This window comes from Ahaetulla prasina, chromosome 2 (assembly GCF_028640845.1).
Source record: "Ahaetulla prasina isolate Xishuangbanna chromosome 2, ASM2864084v1, whole genome shotgun sequence".
NCBI lineage: Eukaryota > Metazoa > Chordata > Lepidosauria > Squamata > Colubridae > Ahaetulla > Ahaetulla prasina.
This window is the reverse complement of record NC_080540.1, coordinates 67148961-67174215: the sequence shown is the minus strand read 5'-3', so window position 1 is coordinate 67174215 and position 25255 is coordinate 67148961. Positions and strand designations below refer to the sequence as shown.

Sequence of the window (25255 nt, the reverse complement as noted above, 5' to 3'; positions counted from 1 at the left end):
TAATGTGGTTATATATATCTAGAAGAAGCAAAAAACAACACCACTATTGATAGTAAAGTCTTTATTATGAATAATGACCTATTATACCATGTTTCTCCAAAAAGACAACCCACCTTGAAAAGAAGCCCTATCACGTTTTTGAGCACAAGCAATCATATTAAGCCCCACCCACAAAATTAGCCTTAATTAAGGCCCCACCCCCACCCTGGTAATAGGACGTTCCTGTCCTATTGTTTCCTTTCGTTATATCCAATTAATATAGTTATCACATACTCATACTTATATATGCTTATATATTGTATAGTTACTTCATGCTTATGCTTATATATTCTGTGTGACAAAATAAATAAATAAAAATAAATAAATTAAATAAATAAATAAATAAAAAATAAGCTAGGGTGGGGACGGTGGTGGTGGTAGTGGAACTGCCCTACTTACAAGGCCTCGCACACCCCAACATCTGCCTCGCCTCTTCTGCGGCCACTTGCCGCCATTTGCACGCATCACCTCCGCCTCCTTTTTGCCTTCAGATGTCTGCCGGAAGGCATCTTCAGCCGATAACAGAGCTCTGAATCGATCATTATCAGCTTCTGGCAGGCATCTGAAGGCGAAACGAAGTGCAAGTGACGGCAAGGGGCCGCATAAGAAGTGGGCCAGCAGCAGGCTCCTGCTGGGTGGGGCTGTCAGTGCCACTGCCGCGACATGAGTCAATAATTAGCCGTTTTTTCAGAGATCAAAAGAAAATAAGACCCGGCCTTCTTTTTGGAGAAACACGGTAGTTAATAGCTACTGCTATTAATTAACCAGATTTTAAGAAATACACTTCTTAGCAATAAGTTAAGTAAAAACAGCCTTTGATCCTATTTTCTCGCTTTTCTGCATTTGTGGAAAATATTGGCTGACTGATCTAGGGAAGCTATGTGAGAAAGATCAGTAATGTGCAATTCTCATATATCTGCTTTCTTTGGTTTATTTGTGTGGGTGTGAGGGGAAATGTGTATGGGTATTTGTTTGTGTGTGAGAGAGGTGGAGAATTTTTGTAGAGTTTAGACAACTCACATTTGTTCCATGGTGTTCACATAAATCTATTAACAGTTAAAATGTTTCTTCTCCTGCAACCGATCCACTTCATCTGGATCTGGTACATTCCCATTGGACAAGTGGTCTATTACCTATCACATTTAACTTTCTAGTGGAGCTAGTTTCTGAACATTCTATATTGTCTATCATACTATTTGTAAAAGTTTCAAGGGGCCTGGGGGCTAAAACATACAATGACTGGTTGCAGGAACTGGGTATGCCTAGTCTAATGAAGGACTAGGGATAGCAGTCTCCAATATTTGAGAGACTGTCACAAAGAGAGGGGGTCAACCTATTCCACAAAGCTCTTAAGGGCAATACATGAAATAATGGATGGAAACTTATCAGAAATCCAACCTAGAACTAAGGAGAAATTTCCTGACAGTGGAAACAATCAGTGGAACAGCTTGCCTTCAGAAATTGTGGGTATTTCAACACCGGAGGTTTTTAAGAAGAAACTGGGCAGCCATTCTTCTGCTTGGGCAGGGGGGTTTGACTAAATAACCTCCAAGTTTTCTTCCAACTCTGTATTCTGTATTCAATATAGTCTGTCTACCTTTTTAACCTCATTTGCCTAGGATTCAAAATTTAGTCAATTTGGGCAACAGAGGTCTACAACCAAATGGAGCAAGGCTCTCTATGCATCTGGTATGTGGTTCTCCCTGTTATATTTAATTTTATTTTTTAGGTTTATTGTTTTTTTTAGGTTTTTCGTTGGTTTTTAACCATATGCCATCCATTGACTATGATGAATTAGGTGGCCTTACAAATCTACATTAGAAATAAACAAACACACCTCTTAGAAAATTGTAATGGGAGTTGTTCAGGTCTTGGATAAGAAGTGGAAAGGTCCAGAAACAAGTGCACTTACTGCTATGGAAAGCCACAGGGTGACTTAGGGCCAATCCAGCTTTCTCCAACGTATCCCACAGTGTTCTTGCAAATTAAAAATTCCCTTCCTAGGCTCTGTTCACTCATCCATTTTGCAGAGAATCTCGCAAGCTTGCAAAATGCCCTGAACCGCACATTAACTATTCCTGAGAATACCAAGAAATCAAATCAATGCATTACTGAACAAATAAATTCAGACTTCTCACCTGAAGCACATATGACCAGGCTCGAATTAATCTATTTTGGACACATTATGTAAAGCCCTGGTTCTCTGGAGAAGGTTCCAGTACTGGGAAGGGTGGAAGGAAAGAAATGAGGGCTGCCAGAAGCAAAGAGGATGGACTGGACTGGCTTGATTTTAAAAAAATTTATTTATTTTTATGGGTTTTAAATTTTTGTAAATTTTTATAGGGTGTTATTGTAGTTTAAATTTTTGGCCAATTGAATAAGTTTTTTAAGGGGTGTTATTAATATTATATGTATTGTTCTCTTTGTATTTTTATTCTGGCTGTGCACCGCCCTGAGTCCTTCGGGAGAAGGGCGGTATACAAATTAAAATATTATTATTATTATTATTATTATTATTATTATTATTATTATTATTATTATTATTATTATTATTATTATTATTATTATTATTATTATTATTATTATTATTATTCAGTTACAAAGCTGATGAATGCACCAGTAGGAGACCTGAAAGACCAGCTTGGGGGACAGATCATCATGGAGAAAATCTCTCTCTCTATGTGGTTGTCGTGGTTCAGCGCGTCCTGCAAACACAGCCAACGTTGTCCTCCCATACTTCTCACCAACAGTAAAAGAAAAGAAAATAGAAAATCACTAAGAAAGGTAACTAATGGAGCTATTGTAAATCAACAAGCAATCTCTCAGCAGATGCCTCTCTTCTGCCCACGCCTTGTTGCCAAGGATGAGGGCGTGGTTTCCTTTGGAGGTTACGCCCGTTACTTTCTAAACATAGATCAGAGCAGAAATCCAGTGGGGCGCAGCCTCTCTCTAACTTAACGCAAACTACACTTCCCAGAATGCCTGCAAGTTTTACCAACGAGCCACGAGGAGTCGTAAACCGGAAAAAAATATATCAGGATCGCTTACGAAGAAGCCCGACGGAAGGGGAGGAATTGTGAGCTTAAGGAGAGGTGGTGGGACTTGGCTCTGTAAAAAATACTTCCGCTTCCTACCTGTTTCTCGTTTCGGTCTGTGAGAAAACACTTCGAAGGCAGGCGCGCACCTCGGAATCTGCAACAATATGCAGAATCCCCTCAATTCTCTAACAGAATTCAGGACTCTCGTGTTTTATTTTTTAGGGTTGGTGCTTCCACTTCCCCTCCCCTGCAGCAATTCAGTAGATGTGGACAGGGGTTGTGAACGACGGTGAAGCCGATCTCTTTGGAAAACAGCCAATTTCCACTCAGAATATTTATATAGTGGTTGGGGGGGAGGAAGGGGACACCGGATGCATCCTCCTGCAGATTGCAAAAGTTGCAGCACGTTGGGCAAAGGGGCAGATAAAGCTTCTTGCAGATGCACGATACCCCACCTGAGCGAAGGGCCTGGGTGGGTATGAACGTTTGCAAGAATTTCTAAGCCTCGGTCTAAAAAGAGCTTGGATAGGGCAGAGATTTGCTCTTGCCAGAGAAGCGTGCGTGACTCAAAAGCAAGATCTATTATTCCCCTGTGGCCTGTCCTGCTGTAGAGCAAGGGTCTCCAATCTTGACAACTTTAAGGCTTGTGGACTTCAACTCCCAGAATTCACTTTACTTTGAACTGAGAATTCCTCAGAAGCTTTGCTGGCTGAGGAATTCCGTGATTTGAAGTCCACAAACCTTAAAATTGCAAAGATTGGAGACCCCTGCTGTAGAGCATTGTTTCTCAATCTCAGCAGATTTAAGATCTATGAACTTCAACTGCCAGAATTCCCCCCCAGCATGGCCATTGGCCCATTGGCAATGGCCCAGCATGGCCATTGCTAAGAATTCTGGGAACTGAAGTTGCATCTCAAAATTTCCCAGGCTAGGAAACACTGCAAAGTGTGATTCAACTTTTATTATATCAATATATTTTATTTTACTTATGGAGCTTATGTTTGTTTTTATATTAATGATGTACTATCTTAATTTATGGAGCTGACCTACTACCTAGCAAAATAAATTGTCCTTATTGGTAGTGACTGAGAATTATTAAGAACATGCAGACTGACTGATGAATATCATATGTATTATAATGAATTAAATGTTTCTCATCAAAATAGGAGCACCTCCCCTGGAAGGTGGCAATGGCTAATTAAAGCTAGTCTAGTGACATGATCACACTCATCTCCATATAATACAAAATACAATAAAGCTTACATACCATGATTCTCCATTGGTTTAAACTGGAAACAAATGAAAGAAAGTGTTGGGTGATTGGGGATGGGAGGTACTGTACAACAGAGTTGAAGAGCCAAAGACTTTCAAAACTTGTATATATTATACCTAGCATATTACTTGATCCCAGCAAATTATAATAAAATCATAATTAAACTTTGGGTTAGCCCACTGTGGGAACCATCGTCTCAGTGTTAGGTTCAAAAGCACAGCTAAAGTCTCTTTTCCTCTTCCCTTAGCCAGTTTGCTGTGGGATTGACTTTCAGTTAAGAAAAACTTGACTATATATTTTCAATAAAGAAATAAGATCCATCGATTTTTTTACAAAAATTACTAGGAACGACAGTATTGTAGCATTCTTCAATCTGGAAACGTTCCAGATGCATTGCAGTTGTATTTTCCCAGGCCGCATTGTCTGAAATTGTGGGAGTGTCCAAATGTTTGGAGAGTTCCAGGATAATGACGGTTTATTTTTACAATAAACGCTGTTGATGTTTAAATGGTATTAGAAATACGTTCCTGTAAAAGTGATCAATTCCCTGAAAAGAACTATTAAATGATGATATATACAGTAAGTGAACGGATCAGTTCTCCTCCACATCCCCTCGGTGCGCACAATATTTTAAGTCTGCCGCTCTGATTCTTGACGGGCAGCTCAAAGACAAGTCACGGGGGAATCCGAAATTTTAATCCCGCCTCGACGAAGTGCTCCAGCGCTGCATTCGGCTGGGGCGTGGAGAAAAGTAAAACGTATACGTAGGTTGGTTGTGAGGACGCCTGAAAGCACGATGAGCGCCGAGTCGCTGACTTTGGATTGCATTATCCATCTCTTCTCGTACTTGGAAGTGCCGGATCTGCTCAGAGCAGCTCAAGTGAATAAGGTATAGCCGCTTCACAATGTAGACCCCGCAGCATGGTGCGTACTTGGCTGAGACACCGCGATGGTCCAGTCATGCGCAATATAGTACCAGATTTCCCAATCTGCTGATGTTATAGCTGCCTAAATCCCCTCTTGGCTGTTAGGCACCGAGATTTGCAATCCACGGATCGGGTTGCTTAGATCACGCTAACTTCGATCCTTCGTATCATCCGTTCATCTGCGAACAAGAATGCTCTTGCCTATTCAAGGCGGGAGGGAAAGCGTGCCAAACGGGCCTTAAAATTGACGAAGGACAATGAAAGGGAGTTCCGAATATTTATCTTCAACTAGCTTAATAGAGGATTGGAGGATACCGCGATCACCCCCAAGAGCCTTTGACGGCGCCGTCACGACACACCCAAGAGAAGGAGAAGGGAGCCGGAAGTCTCGCCCTTTCTAGGGAACTCGGCTGGCCGTGACGGCATATCCGATTTTTGTTGGTTGTACATGCAGGATCCAGTTTGGGTGCTTCAGCATTGGATGCTGCGTGAGAGGGCTCGCTTTGGAAACGTGCTTGTCCTCTATATCGGGGGGTCTCCAACCTTGGCAACTTTTAGACTTGTGGACTTCAACTCCCAGAATTCCTCAGCCAGCTTTGCTTTGCTGGCTGAGGAATTCTGGGAGTTGAAGTCCACAAGTCTAAAAGTTGCCAAGGTTGGAGACCCTTGCTCTATATTTTCTTATCTGGAGGGCTTCGGAGCTTTTCATAGGCAGTAAAGCATTTGGCCCCACTTAACCTGATGCCAGGAATAGCTTTACCAGCTGAGTTGATGCCATCTGTAGGACTCTTTAAGGGTAAAATTCAACAAGGCTTTCTTGTTTCTCCCTAAAGTAGCATCTTCCTGGGAATTAGGTGCATATTTAATAAAATGTACTTGGATCCTTGACTAAAGACATTTATTGGGTTATCTTGCAGTTTCTCAAGCACTAGTTGAGCTCCTAAATTTTTACTAAGCCATAGTTAATGGCTTTAGTTCCTGACACACTAAACCATGATTTATTCAATCTCATTTGGGTTTATAGGACACACAACTATAAAATAACCAGAGGGGCTGGGTTGTTTTTTTTTTTTGTTTTTTTTACATTTATATCCCGCCCTTCTCCGAAGACTCAGGGCGGTTTACAGTGTATAAGGCAATAGTCTCATTCTATTTGTATATTTTTACAAAGTCAACTTATTGCCCCCCCAACAATCTGGGTCCTCATTTTACCTACCTTATAAAGGATGGAAGGCTGAGTCAACCTTGGGCCGGGCTCGAACCTGCAGTAATTGCAGGCTTTGTGTTCTTAATAACAGGCCTTACCAGCCTGAGCTAAACCGGCCCTAAACCGGGTTGGCACAGTATGTTAGGCATGTTTGGGGTTCAGTGTGTGGCATGAACCCAAGCATTGTGGTTGGTTCAGCTATTGTACTTAGCATGTATACCATGAATTGCAGTTCAGTCAGTATTAAACATGAGCCATGTTGTTATGGTTTATTCTATCATGGTTAAATCAAATCATAGTTGGTGCAAGCTGTGAAGTCTATCTTTTGGTCCATCTTAAGAAGCTGCTTCCGAAACGTGCCATTCCTTTTCTTCCCATTTTAGGCATGGAACGAAGCGGCAGAGACCACCTTTCTCTGGAGGTGAGAACAGCAAGAAATGATGGGAAGGTCTGGATTTCACCTGAGAATGGATGTTAGTGGATACAGATTGCTGGATGAAGATACACTTCTTCCCAACAGTTTATTCCTAGTTGTTAGGTGGAATGGTGAATTGTTACTTTTGCCACATCCTGCTTGTGGGTTTCCTAGCGGTAGGGTTACTAGATCTCAGCTGTAAAAGTTCAGACCAGCAAAAGGCCATCTTATACTTGCCTGCATTTTTGTAGCCCAGATCTGCAGGCTCAATAAGAAGTGCCCAATAGGTTTCTGTATCAACAAAATGCTAGACTAGCTAGGCTTCCAGTCTGAGAAAACCTCTGTGCACTCTTGTCAGTTAATAGCTTTACCTGGTAAATACCATGGAAGTAGTATAATCATACCTTTTTGCTTACTAAGCCTTAAAAGTTCCCTTTTATAAGAAAGGCTAGCCAGGTGCTGCCACCTGCTGAGATTAGGCAAGCCTGATTGGTCTTTCACAGCTTGGGAGCTCCAGGGTGATGTCTAGATAGGGAAGCTGAACCAGTTGTATCAAGGACATAATTATATTTCATATAATATAAATACAGGATCACTATTTGAAGAGCCTTCCATTTAACAGGTACAGATGACACCAAAAAGAGAAAGGCCTTCTTGGTCTTCTATTTAACAGCATTTCAGCATCTGATAAAGACTGTCCTGTTCAAAGAAATACTCATTTTATCAGAAATATCGATTTCATTTTAGTTCCTGAATTAGCTTATATTTGCTATTTTTATTTCCTTAAATGTATAATTAACATTTTATTGTTGTGCATAAACCTTATGATTTTAAAGCTTCAGTAAATGTTTACAAAATTACACATGCCTATTGTAAATACTTGTTTATTCCACTGACTGTTAAGAAATGTAGATGATTGCTATATAATTAGTAACTATTAAGTTCATATTTTGTTGCTCTCTTAATATTTACAGTACTTTAATTTTCTTATTACTAATTGAGATTTGAAGTATTCAGAAATGATATTAAAATAAATCTTCCAACATTCTTTTTAATCTAATAAGTGATATTTACAGAAGATAGTTGTTAAAAAATTAGAATTGCTATTTACTAAAGCAGATTTGGAGAAAGCAATTTAAATTTTACAGTGATAGTGCAATTGTTTGTATTTATAGAAATATGTGTCTAAAAAGATGGGCTTTCTGCAATATCTCTGTGATCCCAGGAATCCACTCTTGGAAAAAGTACTATCTTCATCGCTCAAATCTTGAATCTAAGATGACATCAGGACAGCCTTCTGTTGATTATACATGTAAAGCTATAAGAGGACACAATGGTATGAGAAATGTGGTAAACCACCAAAATAATATTTTTAGAAGAAAAAATATATTGAAATCACTTTTAATTCTCAACTTGTATTATACTGTAGTTATGTATATGATTTGCATTCAGAAAAATAAGAACTTCTATTTCTGCAGTAATGGAAGAGCATGGGGTCCTATATAATTCTGTGTGTGCATTTTTAGAAAACAAGAGGTCATAGTCTTGAAAAAATATACCTGATATATGTACCACAGTTATCAAATATTTTCCCAATCAGTAGCTTGCCAATTCTAGGTTTTTGGCCTCTATGGAATTTTAAATCAGTTTTCTGAAGAATTGTGAATCCTCATACATTCATACAAGTGTAGAAACCTATATAGTTTCTCAAGATGGGTCTAATTCAGTTCCTCTATTACTATCATGGTCTCTGAATGCAAACACTTGTTGGCTAAAAAAGCCTAATGAAATCATCCACCAAAATGCCTTCTACCATGGCTGGAATGACCTAACAATTTTCTATTTAGGAAGTTGAGTGAGGGAAGAAAAATCAGTTTCGTTGGTGGATGCAATTCCATCATTGCAATTGCACCATTGCAGACCATTCCAACAAATACATTGCATCTCTAAGTTTGTGATCCAAAACATTCTACTCATTTGTGATCCAAAATTTTAGAGCTGATCCAACTGCTAATACTTATAGTTGATTGTAAATTTACAGTGTATTATGCAAAGTGGGATTGATAGTTTAGCTTTCAGAAGGAAGCTGTTTGTTCTTCTGGAACCATTGAACTAGAAAATCAAGTCCCCAAATATTTTGCTTTTAAACAAAGATCTGTTGTGTTGCTGCAGGAGTGATACATGAAATGGCTTATCTATCTGAGAATGAGCATATGTTTGCAACAGGAAAAGTGAATTCCACTATATGTACTGTATCTTCTGATGGCACAGTCAGGGCATGGAATGTCCAAGAGGTAAGAAAAAGGAGCATATGGAATAAATAACTTCAAACACTTGCAGAGAAGAGCCATAAAGACCTGGCTCTTTCCCAGGCCTTGGGCTCAAGTAACTGATGTCCCCTTTGCTGGATGTTAGTTGATGCTGGGGTGTTTTGTCTTTTTCTTTGTCTGCGTCTGATTGTGTTTGATTATCTCTATTGTATTGTTTTTTATTCAGTATTGTTTTTGTGTATTGTGAGCTGACAAAGTGATTTGGAATCAAACTGAATAAATCAAATTGAATAAATATATAAAGATTTTAAAAATGCTGTACATAGAAACTTAAACATTGATACATATTATTGAGCCTTTTGTTTGAAAGTTGGTCTGATACCTCCTTTTCCAGAAGAGCTCTGCATCCTCACACACTTCCTGTTTTGGAGTAGTGGCTCGATCATTTCCTGTTGCTACCATCTATCTTTCAAAGGTGGCTCATCTGGTGTCTACCCCTGACCCCTAATGTGCTTCCTTTCTGATGATTGAAAGGTCAAAAAGCAAATACAGAAATAAAATTTTATAGTTCCATCTCCTGGCCCCGTAATCTAGAATAATGTGAATAGACAATTCAGCCCATTTTCCCCACCCCTACTTTAGAAGCAAACCAGCTTCTAAAGATAAACAAAAGAAAAGAGAAAAGAAAAGAAAATATAAGACACTTTATTCAGTTTTATATAATAAGATGCAAATGATCAGTGCTATGAAAGAAAAGGTAAAGTTACATCAATCATAGTCAACAATCATAAATCCTAAAAGAACAAATATTTGGCCTAGGTAGATCAGAAGATGGTTCTTGTAGAAATGAATGCTCTTGGGCAGAATCTCAGAAGAGATGGCATTTACAATTGTTTTATAGCTTAAAAGAATATTCCAGAGCAAAAGGAAACATTTTGGGATGTATCTGTAGTATGCATACATACTGTTCAGTTCCTTATCTTCTAGACAAAAAGAACCATGTGATCACCATCCTCGATGTTCTCAATTAAGTTCTGACAAGCAAAGTCAATGGGGGAATCCAGATTCACTTAATGACTGCAGATTTATTTAAAAACTGTGGTTTGCTTAGTGACCATGACAAAAAAAAAGATTGTAAAATCAGATGTGACTTACCTAACAACTATGTCGCTTACCGATGAAAGTTAAAGTCCCAATTACGTTCATAAAGTGAGAACTACCTATAAATCTTTTCTTTTACTTCAGTTGATAGGAAGTTACTGTGATTAAAGCTTGTGCTATTGTTGTTCATGAAACAGAATTCTACAGTGAGTACTCATCATTGCACTTAAACAATATACATGATTAAATGTTTGATTGCCCCATCCCCCCTTGAATTTAATTTCACCACTGAATATAGATTTGTTTATGGGGATAATGGTAGTAAAATTGCTGGGTCAAAAATCTAAAGATAGTGAATCAGGGAAAACTGAATTTTGTTACCAAGAACAAGACAAATGATCTGTGACAACTGATGAATTTCGGCTAAGAAAGGCTGATAGCAGTAGTTGATGAACAGTCAACAGATCAAAGGGAAGTTTATGTCAAGCTTTTCATAGGTCATATTGTTGCTGCTCTTCCACATTGCAAGATTTGTGCAAGATGCATCCTTTGAATGCTGATGGAAGAGATGAAAATGTCAAGAGTTGCCAGCAATGTTGTCATGCTATGAGAATAAAGATGACTTTCTTTAGAGCATTGTGACAGTTGATGACACTCAGGATCATTATTGTGTCCTAGAAATGACACACCCATCCAGGGAATATTATCACTAAATTTCACTTGCTTAAAAAAAAAATCAAAACTGGAAAGAAAACTTATGGTTATAATTTTTGGGGACTTGGATAGTGTTATTCACATAGTTTTTCTGGAACCTGACATCACTATCAATTCAGTGCTACGCTCTAACATTCAAAACTTTGAAACAGTTAAGCAGAGTCCAGAAGCGTTAAATAAATTTTGTTGGAACATTAAAGCTGACACCTCATCAGCCATCCAAAATGCAACTGCACGGTTGGACCTCACTGTCTTACCCCATACATCATACAGTCCAGACCTGGAAGGACGTGACTTACATTTTTTCCCTACATTGAAAATTTGTTCTCAAGGGAATTGTTTGACCCAAATGAAGAGGTAGAAAGGACTCACAAGATTTGGGTGAAAGGATAAGTTGTGTGAAGTTCTTTCATAATAGCGTTAAGATGCAATTAGGAGAAAGCTGACCCACTCTATTCAAAACGTTCAAGAAACAGCATTAAATAACATTCCAATAAAGTTCTCAAAGTGGAATGTTATTTTGAAGATGTAATGTGAGCTATATAAACAATCTGATGTTTCTTCAAGAATGCAGTACATGAAAAATAGCTGAGGAAAATGTAACTGATACAGACAACAAAAAAATGAAAGGAAATAAAGTATTATAAATCTGGCTATTTAGACACTTTTTCCTCCAAGACTGTTTTCACAACAATGCCATTTTTAAATTCTCAGATTTAATAGTTTTGGGGGGCATAGACATCACAACTGTGATCCAAAGGAAGTTGTTATTTTATGTGAAATGAACTAAATTCTTTTAGGAATTTTTGGCCACGGCTCAGGACTTTGAAATACAATGGAAAAATCTGACTCATTGTCATGATCTAATAGAGAAATAAATAAAGTGAACAAGTTTCAACAAGATAAAAGCAATGTGATTTGGGGCTGAGTTTTTTTTCCCCTAACACCAATAAAAATATAGTTTTTTCACCAAACAAGTGTATCGGAACAGAAACTAGATATCTTTTCATGGAAAAGTATTTCAGGTTGAAAAGAATGCATGGTACATAAATTTGCAGTAATGATTGCACTAACAGGAAGATGGTTTTTTTAAAAAAAAAAACTTATCAAATAAAATGATTTTTTTTTTTTTGCTTTTATCAGGGTAAACAGATTTGGTCTAGTCCCCAACAGGAATTTCCACTAGTGAATATTATCACATTTCCTGCATTTAACCTGGCAGCTACAGCAGACACTCATGGGACAATCAAACTCTGGCATGGGACTACAGGGGAAGAACTTTCAACTTTTTCAGTGTCATCCACATCATGCTGTATGGTAGCCTACACAATAAAGAATAACCCATTCTTAATGGTGAGTAGCACACTAAGTAAGTTGATCGCCATCCTCAAGGAAGCTTTCTACTGATTGCCAAATACTTACAAAATAGGACATTTTAAAGTAGCCTGTTTACCTGTGGCAGCTGTGTCAGTCTGAAATCAGTACCATCCCTTAGTACCATCCCTCCATAACGTCTTGGGGCATCCATGCAGTTTGGGAAGATGAGCCTTTTTCTTACTTCACAGTTTAGCAGCATTTCCTCATGAAGCATGGGAAGTTTCCCATTGTTTAGAACTCCCACATCTCCCTTCTTAAAACTTGGGGTTTCCCCCTCTCCCTAAATGGCAAAAGCGGTCATCCTGTGTTCTCCAGAGTTGCTTGGAGGAATAGGATTGTGTCTTTCTCAATGCAGGAAGTTTTGAAGATGCTGGATTCCCCTTGATGTAGAAAGAAACTTTAGCAAGGAAGCTCAAATGTTACTTTGTTGGTCAGCTATGAGAAATACATTATTTATAGTTCAGTAGTTGGCATTCAAGGCTTTTATAGAGTTGATGGAATTAGATTATGGTCCAATTAGCTTAGCAATTATTGTAGATACTGACTTGCCAGAAATTGGCTATAGTAGAGCAGATTTGGCTTATCCCCATTCTGTTATTTTGAATTTTTATGAAGTCATTAACATCTCTGAAGTTCATGGCACTGTATTTTACATGCTTTTCCCTTTCTTTGGTTTAGGTGGGCACTGAAGAAGGCTCACTTTATACCTTGGCAGCAACTAATCTAAGCCACATTTTATACAAAAAATTGTTTCAGAACTGTGGTATACAGTTGTCTCCATGTTCACCAGATGGGCAATGGATACTTGTTTGCCCTAGTGATACTGCTTTTTCACCAAAGGTATGGTTTCTATCATCATTAAATATGTCTGTTGAGACCTAGTGGCATTGCAGCAAAGCAGGACAAAAATAGAATTCAAGGGTCAGAAAGGAAAATGTCTTAACAGTTAAGAGATTCAACTCGAGGGGAGGGAGGGAGCAGACATATCTTCACAGGTGTGTATACAAAAGATGGATGCCCATTTTTCAGGGTTACTACATAATTGATTTCTGCATTGGTTTGGGGTTGGTGACTTACAAAGGCATTTGCAACTGTTATGTTCTTTGATTCTATGATCTTTCAGACATGAAGCAGTCTTAGTGGATTTTGGAACGGCCGTAATACCTAAATTCTATGTTTCCTTCACATTATCAACATTCTGAATCTGATTGCTACTGCTTATACCCAGCTGTTCTTTCTGGGAAAACATTTGTGAAATTCAGTCACAAAATTAATCCCAGCTAATAGGGACTGAAGACAGTTACAGTGGCAACATTATGGTTTTACTGTCTTGTGCTACATTGTATGTCATCCTGAGAGTTTTGGCTGTAACTTATTAAATCAGTAAATAAAATAAGCATTTGTATTTCCTCTATTTTTATTCTTTGCCTTTCTTTAACAAGTTGCTAAAGAAAACTAAGGAGAATTATGTTCGGATTTTTCTAATGAATTTGTAATCTATAGCAGGTCTTGAATGTTTTTCACCTGTATATAGTAGCCTAGGTTCAAAAAACTGTACTTCTAAGTTTATTGGTAAGATTTGCATTTTGGAACAAGTTTCAAAAGTCATGTATGATGCAGAATAGAGTTTTGCAATTCAAATAAGAAGGGTCAGATAATAGAAGCCATGGACTACATGCACATCAAAGGCTCAATTCCAGCATTTTAGAGAGGTTTAGAAAGGATTTCTTGGAAAGTTGCTGCCAAGCAATATAAACCAGACGCTGGTAAACAGGTGTTTTCCCAAGCATTTGAACTGTAATTCCCATTGCCCATGCTGCTTAGATCTGAATGGAGATATACCAATTCTTTTATCTCAGACAGCACTGAGATAAATCAAAGTCCTTAGTTGGGATAGAAAGTTTTAATATATTGACATACATTTTTCATACAAGTTCAAAAATTGCACTGATATTTCTAAAAAGTATAAATTAATTCTTTGGATCCCAGCTTATTGGTATTATTTTCTTTTTGCATATCAGGTATTTAACACATACTATGCAACTCAGCCAGAAGATGATGATTTGATGCTATCTAGTCCTTTACCTATTACAAATCATTGTCAGATGATGTGCTGGTTACCAGCTGAATCAGCAAGAATTGCCATTTTGCACAAAAATGAGATGTTTCACATTGATAGCTTTGATATAGTAATTGAGAAGTCTAAATACAAAAAGAATGTTACAGGTAGGCTTCATCAAATTGTTGTGTAATTTTAGATGTGCCTTTGGATATTTAAAATGTGCTAAAAATAAAATGTGCTAAATATAAGACTAAATATATACAAATAGTAGTTGTTTACTATTTTTGATAACAATGTATCCAATATATCCTTTTCTATACATATTTGCTTGACCTCGACACAAACATTGCTCAATCAATAATTTTACATTATTATCTTTAACTTCTATTTGATAATAATCTGGAAAATATTATGAAATGGCAATCATTTTCTTAAATCATTTATGCCAAACATTCAGGTACGATTTCTAATCCCTTAATAATACTCTTTGGGAAAAATAGTTTGATAGCTTTTAGAAGAATAATGCCAAACATCATATTTAATGATGATAGAAACCATACCTTTGGTGAAAAAGCAGTATCACTAGGACAAACATTCTTGCATAATCTTCTAAAATGACTTACTCTATTTGATGTTCTGTAGCAAATCTAGAGACTTTAATTCTTTTGAATATTCATTCTTTGCTATTTAAAATACTCATACCCTGCTTTGCTACCACAAAGTCTCCTGGAATGCGTACAAAAGATTAAATCGATGGTAATCTAGAACATATGATAGTTGGAGAAAAAGGTAAAAGAACTAGTCGATTTTGGTGAGTTGAATTGCCCAGATGATTAGTAAGATGACTGGTAATATAGATTCTAAATCAATAGTTAGTAATCTAGAGCCTATGATAGTTAGAATGGAGAAAACGATAAAAGAACTATGGCAGATTGGTTGGTTTAATTACCTAGATGATTGGTAATATAGAGATTCTGATGCCTTGCAATTTGTTGTAAGCTGCCCAGAATTACCTTGCAGTAAGATGGGCAGCAAATACATTTATTAAGTAAAATAAATAAAATTTATTTATTCTTTACCAGACTCTCTTCTCTTGGTTAAGCCTTTTCTTTTCTTTCTATTTGTATTGCTTTTATTGCTTTCAGTTAAGATAAGCTAAGATTTGCTCACTAATTGTTGTTTAAAGGCCTATGATACAGACCCAGCTGGTGGTATGGACTGTTCATGCAGCCCTATGCCCCAAGTGTAGAGGTTCTGGTGGGTGGTAGCCATCAAGATGTCTCTGGAGGAATGGGGAAGTCCCATTGCTCATACTATGCCAGAAGACTGGGTGACTTTGAGCCTGACCCTCTCACCCCAATTCACTTCAGAGTTTTTGTCATGGGAAAAGGGTACTATTCACTGCCTTGAGTTATTTATAAAAATAATAAAGGCAGGATATAAATAAACTTAGTAATAAAATAATGTTATCAAATGAAACTGTCTTCCCATCTTTGATAATCTTTGGCAGGATCAGGATTGCAATTCTCAGAACTCCTAATCAATATTGACAAAGAACTATTGGGTAAAAATAGAATACAAATTTCAATCGTTTATGTGACACAAGAATGAGTGTTATGTTGTTTTTATGCAAAAGCTAAACAGGTTGCAAGCTTCACACTACCAGCCCAACAGCAGATGACAAGTATGAAAGGATTTGGGAAACAAACCCTTCTTATAGCAGCTGGACCAGAACTGACAGTATACTCTCTGAGCGGGACTGTATTGATGGTTTTCAAGGATCATCATAAAATTATTACATCTATTTGGGTGGTATGGTAACTCTTCCTTATTTACAGATATTTTAGTCTATTATTTTGCAAAAAAAACAACAACCCAACAATCTCTGAGTAGTTGTTACTTTCTGTTCTGCATAGGTATTAGGCATATTTAACTAAACAACTTGTTTTCGCCATTCCATCCTACACCAGGATCCTTTTCATGTCGTGACATCTTCCATGGACCTTTCACTCCGTGTATACTTCTGGAAAAATTACAAATCTTCTTTGTTGACAAGTTGCTATCATTTATTGGGAGGATCTCACAGATGGTCAAGGTATGTCTCATTTTTAAAAAAATGTTTTATGGTTTGTTGGCATTTTAATGGCCTAGTTAAACACACACAAGTGTTAACATTTCATTTAGTATTTTTCAAATATGATTATAGTATTGAGCACCCACTGGCAATTTATCTTGTTCAGGACTCCCGGAAAACTAGTTGACAGTTTCTCCTGCCTGAACTTGCCTACTTATGATGTAGCAGAGAAGTCTTTTGTGTATTCTGCAGAGAAATTCCTCCATCCCTTCCCAAGTTGTTGCATGCAGGTTGAAAGTTTCCTTTTCTTATTCAGCTTTAAACCTCACCTGACCCTTTCAAGCTGATTATTTAGAGAATATTTTAACCTTATTTGCTGATAATTGTGTTCTCTTTAAAAGATGGATTAAAAATGTTTCATTTCTTATTGTATATCTCCAACAGGGTATAGGAGAACTGCTTTTCTTTTCTTTAGTGGTACCTATTCACCAATTTATCCAAGTACTAACAAGTTAAAAATAGCCTTGAAATGTCAAGTAATCTGTGTATATTTTTAAATTATTGAACAGAACTTTTTTTCATAATCACAAGAATTTGTATCTGGAAACCACACTGAAATATGTTACTCAAAGATAAACTTTCCAACTGCAAATTACAGAATCAACTGTAGTGTGTCATGCAGTGACCCAACTGATGTAGGCTTTGGTGTATATCTCAGCCTGCAGTGAAGTATTCTATCCGATGTAAAACCTGGCTCCAAACTTTGATTTCTTGTACTTTACATATTGAATTGTTTCAATATGACTGTTATTTAATCAAGTACTAACACAAAAATTTCATTCACATAGTGGCTTCAGATCTGTGGCATGCGATGATGTCAGCATTGTTGGACTAGTGGCTGGAATTGATGGCAAAGACATTTTAAGAGCATATTCCTTTCATCTGTAAGAGTTCCATGCACTTCTGTTTCACTCTAAACATTTTCCATCAAGTTGTCCAACTCAAATGATAATAGAAGCATGATTGAAATCACTGAAATTAATTGACTGAAGTGATCGATTACCTTTTCAACAACCAATTTGACTAAATTCCACTTGGCTTGAAAAAGATCCACAAGAGAGCTTTGTTTAGTTTTATTAAATGTATTTTATACCTTATATGTGCGTGTATATAATTTTAGATTCTGTGTTTACATACACTTGTTTTGCTTTTTCTATTTTTCCATTTATAATTTTTTACTTTCTAAAGATTATATCTGAATGTACAATATAAATTATACTCTCCCAAGTTTTTGTGCATTGTGGGGAAAAAAACTTCATAGGCTAAATATGGTCATTATAAATAAGCAGGTAATTTGTTCACTGCGTGAAAAATGTGTATTTCACAATTTCACAGGGATCACCAAAAGTTATGAACTAGATTAGGGGTGTCAAACTAGATTTCTTCAAGGGCCAAATCAGCAATGCAGTTCTCCGTGGGCCCGCTGGAAAAGTGGTGGGGCGGAGAGATGGGACTGACGCCTCCTGCAGCACTCTGGCAGCCGCCAAAATGGGGCGCCCTGTTTTTGGCCTGGATGGACTCCCGCACTCTGCCGGGCAAAATGGGGCACAGGGATTCACACGCAGCCTCCCACACCCCATTTTGGCTGCCAGAGGCTATCACAGGCCGGTTCTTTGCTATTTCCAGGCTGGTCCCGGGGGCCAGATTTAAGCACCCTGCAGGCCAGATTAGGTCTGCAGTCCTTGAGTTTGACACCTTATTGCCCTAATGGTATTTTCAATTGCTTTCTGAAATCTTGTTCCTTGAGTTTAACAGCTATCTGAGCTTGAATAGGGGTGCTTTTCTGTTCTCTTGTGTTGTTTGCATATTTATATTCTGCACTGGGAATCATGAGTCAGACTGAACCAGAAGAGGAAGGCTTAGAATGGAGCAGTTGACAACATTTCAATATATCTGTCCAATTGTCTTTCCCAGATGAATAAATTAGGAGAAACAAAATTTGGGATTCTTTTTCTCCCAGGGTAGGAGAATCTGATTCTTCTCCAACACCTATTATAGTCCTCTTTTGTACAATTTTAGGAGTTACTTTGCTGATATGTAGGACATATCTCACTCTCCTTTACATAGAACATAGTTGCTTAGGCATTCCAACAATTAATCTATTCTAAACTATACAGAGGCTTTATTGAAATATAAACACATATTTAGATGATAAAACCAGAAAATATTAGAAGGGAATATAAGACACACAATCTCTCTCAAAACTGAATTTCTATTTTATTATGAAAATACATACATACATACATACAAGAGCAGTATTAGACTTAAAATGAGTTTGAAATCACAACACTTCTCCACAGTATACAGGTACTTTCTTTTTTTCTTTTTTTTGGTTCCTACATTCTTCTGGCAAAGGGACAAGAATGTTTCATCAAGGTGGTTTAAGGAACCTCTGCATTATTTGGTTTATTTGATTCAAGGAACAAAAATGTAATGGTAAATCTTGCAAATTTATAGAATAACTTAGTTTAGGAGCACGTAATTCGACCAACTATGATCCTGTTGTGATATTAAAGCCCTAAGAAAGGCAGCAGGTTGTATAGTTAACTCCTTATAGGCAAAACCACTGCCCTAAAACTATGCAACCTACTACCTCTTCCTAGGAACCCCACCATTTCTTCATTCTTCTAAAAAAAAAGTCATTATGAAAAGTTATGCACATCTTTAAAGATTATGCAGTATAAAACACATGCAGATTCATTACCATTGTTCATTTGTGGTAAACAGGAAACATCCTTAAGTATTAAATATTTTGATATCCTATCAAATGATTAGTATATACAGAAGTATATCCCCTTGAAACAAAAAAATGGTTACTTTCTTAAAGTAATTTAGTTTCACTAGAATGTATTTTTGAAATATACATTCAGTAAGGCCATGAGTTAATAAGCAAACATAATATACTCCACAAATAATATACTCCTCAACAAATATCTCTTTCAGTAGATAAAAGCAAAATGATTTTTACAACCTCATGTAGTTTGCCAGTAAAAACAAAAATTGTAATTTATTTTAAACCAAACTGCAAATAATCCATTAAGAATACTGTAGAATTTTTACTCCTCAGGGAAGGCAATAGATTGTATAGTTATCTCCTGAAGAGGGCAAAATAACTACCCTACAACTATACAATCTACTACCTCAACCTGATAAGAGAAACGTATTTAGAAAGTAAATTTGTTCAGAGAATATTCCTTTGAATTTGATTCTAAAAATGTAGCAGGAAACTTTTGGGTTCACCCCTTGAAGGCCTTTTGAATTATGGGAAACAGCTACTAGGAATAGGAAAATACTGCCAAAACTTGTCAAAAGTAGCTTGAACACAAAAGATTTACTTTTTTGAATTACCTTTGCATACGTTATTTCCCTCTCAAGTCTCCCATACCATTAGACAACTTTAAATGCTATTAAATATGGCACCAGTGCAAGTTCCCTGTTGCTTACATTCTTGCTTCCTTGCAATAATGTTCAATTATGTACATTATCTACCACTGCAAGCAGTTTCAGAATAAAATCAGACTAATGTTGATGATTATCCGCTTCCTTAGGAAAGACAGTAGACTGTATAGTTATCTCCCAGTGGTGGGTATGACCCTAAAACTATACAACCTACTACCTCATCCCACAGAGCAGTATCTTCATTTAATAGATGGCAATGTCTTTTTAAAAAGGATGCTAAAACCAACATCTCTCCAGTTGTTTAATTATCTACGGTATTTCAAAGCCGTTCTTTCTAGTTCAATATCCAAATGATTCAGTCTGGGGAACTTCTTTGGATGAAGAAATTAAGTTGAGTTCAAATACTGATGCAAGGCAACTATTATATAGCGTTCCTCATTCTATTTCACTTTCAAACCTAAAAGGAGGAAGGAAAGTTAATGAAAACCATCCTAAATAAATAAAAGCATGCAACTGCAATTTCAGCAATAAGAAATGCCAGATGTTATGACAATACATTAATGGGGCAGGAAACCAATACTATTCTTTATATTGAAATAAAATGCAGGTTGTAAATAAAGAATGTTTCGTGCATTTGTTATATGAAAATTGCTCTGGTAGATACTAACATTCAAGTTTTGGAAATTTTGAATGAACTATAGACATAGGGTCTTTTTTCTCTATCTCAAACAGATAATAGATGCAAAACTAAGAAATAGACTGGGACAAGTTGGGTGAGAATGAATAACATGACAGTAAATAATGGGATCATACTGAAACTTGAATCCCAAATATGTCCACTGAAAATATCATAAACTATGAGATATCCATAGTTTAAAACCATAGGGCCCCATAATAAATCTAAACTTTACTATATTTGAGTGGGATAATCAAAACAGTTGAATAATGCTTATACCCCTTTGAGTAGGTATTAAAATCCATGTGACAAGTTGCCCTTGCAATATTCTGGTAAACTTACCTAAATGTTTAATAAATTTACTATGTTAAAGGTATGGCTGGTGTTTTAGTACATTGGGAATGGTTTGAACATATTGCATTTGCTTTGTAATACATGTGCTTTGTCTGTAATACATATAATTTTTAAAAAATATAATTATTTTTCAAATGTAATGGCTCCTGAAAAGCTTATAAAATATTTGATCTAAGGTAATTACATTCAACTGCTTCTTCTAAGAACAAATATAAAACTGAAGAGGAAAGAATGACACCTTATTCCTACAAAATAACTTTATTTATATTCAATAATTTGATTTAATAAAATTGTAAATCAGATTTCATGTTATTTGAATGAATCCATCAAATTACTTGAAATTCATAAATTTCAATGAAGCACTAACCTATCACTGTGCTAGCTTCACTTTCAAGACAAAACGTTGTCAATTTCCCCACCAACACCTGCACATATTCATAAACACTTGAGGTTTATTGGCAGCAGCAATCACTCAACATTTGTAGCAAACAATCAAAAGGCATCCACCATTTGGTTATTTCAAAAGTGCTTTAATCTTTTATAAGTCTATGAAAAGATCAAACACACTGAAAGCAGCACCCATATTTGACAGTTGCCTGAACTAAGCTTCACATATATACTAATTTACTCTAATTAAAATGAAACCAAAACCCTTTCAAACTGCTTTGTTTAATAAATCCTTACTCAGAAATGAGTATTTTAAAATTTAAAGATCCAAGTTTGCTTTGAAGATTGCTATGTGAACTGAATGATTCTATATTCCATGAATCTCAGACTAACATTAACATATTCCCCACATATTCAAACTCTTGAAAATTCTGACTTAGAAATAAAGCTGTCAACAGTCCTACCCTCCTTGTATACAAATAAGGAATCTTTTTGGAAGTCTGACTGGCTTAGCTTAAGGCAAAAGCAAATCGGTCTATTCTATGGTTTGTTACGTTATCTTAGCAGTACATTATTTTATTGCTATAACATTTTATATGAAACTAATCTATATTACCAATACATTTCTATTTTAATATCTGTTGTTTTCAAAGAATGTTAAGAGTTGCTTTTTGAACAAATTACTAATTTAATTAATTTCAAGACACTACATATGCAGGAAGTTTTCTGAAATACTTCATTTTAAACTTATGTCTGGAAAAAAAGGGGGGATCTATATTCCCTCATCATTTCAAATTAAGACACTATACTAAAGTTAAGTTTAACTTGACAGGACCAAAATCCAGAGTGGCAAAAAAAAAAAAGAGGCTTAAATACATAGTTCTGAAGCATTTTCCTTTCGAAGACAAATACAGTCATCCCATCCAAGGACAACGCTCCTCCTTTCCCAGCTGTACAGAAATAGATACACCTTGTCAGCTTTCAAGTAGGTTATACCACGGTAATCCCATGTAATGAAATTTCCCTAGGTAGAGAAGAACATTTTTTGCAACTTTACTTCCAACCCAAAGGAAGATACACTAAGGGCAGCTGAAACAGATAACTGGCATCCATTAAGAAAACACTACTGCCAGAGTATAATAAATAGCTCAATGTCTGAATTGGAGGTAAAGCCGTATCCAAAAAAGAATAATTAGCAAACTAGCAAGGGGGGAAAAAAACCCGACACTCAAAATCCATTCCGGCTTTCGCACCTCCAACGAGTCCCAACACGATCTGCCGATTAAAATAGCGGATGGCTTAAATAAGGAGCGCCACAAAATGAATAAAGTGGGGGGAGAGAACCCCTCCCCCTGCCCCTGACGAAGTTACTACACTGCTTCAAATTCAAACCACTTAAGTTTTCCAACCAGAGACGGGCTATACAAATCAGCTAAAGAGGCGCCAAAAGATTTGATTGCCAGATCCCTTGGGAGATCCCGATCCTCCAGCTGTTTCCCCCACACACACTCACACGCACACAAAAAAGCAAGCCTCCCTCTAAGGAAAGGAGCGGGCTCGCCAAGCCAGCGTGGACGGGATAATTCTCCGATCAGAAGAGAAAGACCGCGCGGGAAGGAGAGGGCGGCGCGCCTCGTGGTAGCAAAGCCGCTTGCCAAGAAGCAGCCCCCACCTCTTTCTCTCTCTCTCTCTCTCTTTTTTTTGGCCCCGCTCCGGCCCAAGAGGCTTCGGGCCATAGGGAGCCCCCGCCGCCCAACAGCAGGCCTTCCCCTCCCTCATCTCTCGCTCGCGCGCTCATTCCCCCACCCCCACTCGGCCGGTGCTCGAGCCGTGGGGGGGGAAGGGGGGGGCTCGAAGGCGCGCGGCAGAGAAGCTGCGACAGTGCTCGGCCGGCAATAGGCGGGAAGCGGGGCGTCTCGAGAGACGGGGCGGGGCTTGCCCATCGTGCTTGGGAGTCCCCGCCGCAGCATCATCTCGCGCCCCACCCCCTTTCCTCATCCCTCCCCGGCAGCCAAGGTCTCCCGTGCCCATCTCGAACTTGCTACGGGAAGTGACGCGCCCACCTAGGAGAGGCATCTCCGGCCAATCGCGAGAAGGACTACAGCCCAGAGGCCAATCGGTCGCCGCCGAGTGGGCGGCGCTTCTCGGACCTTCAGGTTTGTCAGGGAAGGCGCGGCAAGGAGAGGGAGGGGGGGCGAAGGGGAAGAAAGGATGCAGGGCGAAAGCGGGCAGGAAGAAAGGGCGGGAGGGAGAGAGCGGGGAAACTTCGGCCTTTTTCTCCCTCCCTTCCATCGCCTCAAAAGTAGCAGAAAGATCGCCTGGAGGCCTAAAGCCGTTCTCCCGCGCAGGCGAAACAATCCCGCTCCCGTGCGAACAGGCCAACGTCTTCTTTCGCTGATCCCGCCTCTCCCCTCCTTTGCTCGCGATCACACGACCGTTACCTGTAATACGGTGATTCCCTTCTCTACAGCACCATCCAGGACCCGGATGGAGTCGTCTTCGGTAGCGGCGGCGGCGCCGCTACTGCAGCAGTGCTACCGCCTTTCACAGCGTTGGATCACGGGAAAAAAAACGGATGACGCTCCCACCCCCTCCCCAAAGCGCCTAAAAAAGCTCCGCCTTCCGACCGTGTGGCGAGTTAGGAGGGCGGGCAAGCCACCTGTCTGTTACCCCGTTTGGATGCAACCATTGGCGTAGAGTCGGGATAGCCCCGCCCCTTTAGTAGATTGCGAGTTCTGATTGGGCAAGGGGAGCGCTCCTGTGGCAGCAGCTGGTTTCCTTACCTGGTTGGGGCTTGAATGCTGCGGACCTCGATTCATCACTTTTTTTTTGTCTTTTGCCAAGGCGGGAGAATGTCTTCCCATTGACAGGGACGGGGGAGGGGGGAGGCTGAGCATCAATCTCGCCGTAACATAATCACCCCATCCTTCCTTGAAGATGAGTCAGAAGTGAATCCCGCGAGGTTCGATGCCAGCATTCGCGGAAATACATCTGTGCTCTTTTTCTTCCATCCAGCACCCCTCCCCAAAAAAACCCTCTAAATTACGACCCGCCCTTCGCGATCCTACTTGCAAATTGCATTGAGATCCCCTGTAAAAAAAAAGGTTTTCGGATCGCCTTCCTGATCGGACAGCCACTACGGCAGAAAACTAATCCAATAATCAGGTAGAAAAATACAAGCGTAAAACCTGATTATTCGGATAATATTCTGATTGTTCAGGTAATTCGGGTTCAGTTAGGCTTACTCTCAGGTTAATGTGTATAGGACTGCAGCTCCCATTACTTTTGCTGCAGCGTGATAACACGGCATGGCAACCTCTCGGGCATGCGGAAAATGGAAACTAGGAAAATGGAACCTTCCAAGAAATCCGAGTCCTGTGGAATTTGATGGAAGCGCGTTTGGAATTGGGTCAGACGCTTCTGCGAGCAAACAGTCAGTTTTGAAACGGGGCGTAATAAAAGGCCAATATGGTACTGGTGATGCACTTAGACCGGCAATCTAAGTATAATTGCTTTGCGGTGTAGATGTGTAGGATTCTTTCGATGGATTAGGTGCCGTCAAGTCATCTATGACTACACGAAAGAAAGAAAAAAAATCGTGATGCTGCTTCATCTGTGATTGCAGCTTTCTTACTGCTATAACTCTGCAATTTGCATATAAGTATCTTGTGGGAGCAGATTTAAAGCAGAAGTCATTTACTCTTTACTGAAGTGCTAATTTAAATTTAATCTTCAAAAATTATACTGCATAACTTACACCCACACAATAATTAATTTCTGTATAGCAGATTCAGGGAACTTTAGGCTGCACAAGGGCTGTTTCATAATAGACACAGTATGTGCAATGGATTATGTTCTGTATTTGTGGGCTCACTGTTGGTTG

The 25255-nt window shown here is 38.3% G+C and overlaps 1 protein-coding gene across 2 annotated transcripts; it reads left to right on the top strand.

Annotated features, from left to right (window-relative positions):
- Positions 1-4972: 4972 nt before the first annotated feature.
- FBXW12 (F-box and WD repeat domain containing 12) lies at positions 4973-19333 on the top strand. 2 transcript variants are annotated; one of them, XM_058169351.1, is made up of 10 exons: positions 4973-5239; positions 6867-6904; positions 8074-8234; positions 9071-9192; positions 12127-12336; positions 13039-13200; positions 14382-14586; positions 16059-16234; positions 16393-16517; positions 17345-19333. In XM_058169351.1, exons 1-10 carry the CDS (start codon positions 5147-5149, stop codon positions 17442-17444), a joined length of 1392 nt encoding a protein of 463 aa, XP_058025334.1. In that variant the 5' UTR covers positions 4973-5146; the 3' UTR covers positions 17445-19333. The 2 variants fall into 2 exon arrangements, with proteins under 2 accessions (XP_058025334.1, XP_058025335.1); XM_058169352.1 differs by having other exon boundaries at positions 5140-5239; positions 8124-8234.
- Positions 19334-25255: the final 5922 nt, after the last annotated feature.

Coding starts and splice junctions, on each gene's coding strand:
- FBXW12 (XM_058169351.1), top strand. CDS start 5,147: ATGAGCGCCGAGTCGCTGACTTTGGATTGCATTATCCATCTCTTCTCG. Junction 8,235..9,070: donor AGCTATAAGAGGACACAATG/GTATGAGAAATG, acceptor GTGTTGCTGCAG/GAGTGATACATGAAATGGCT. Junction 12,337..13,038: donor AGAATAACCCATTCTTAATG/GTGAGTAGCACA, acceptor TCTTTGGTTTAG/GTGGGCACTGAAGAAGGCTC.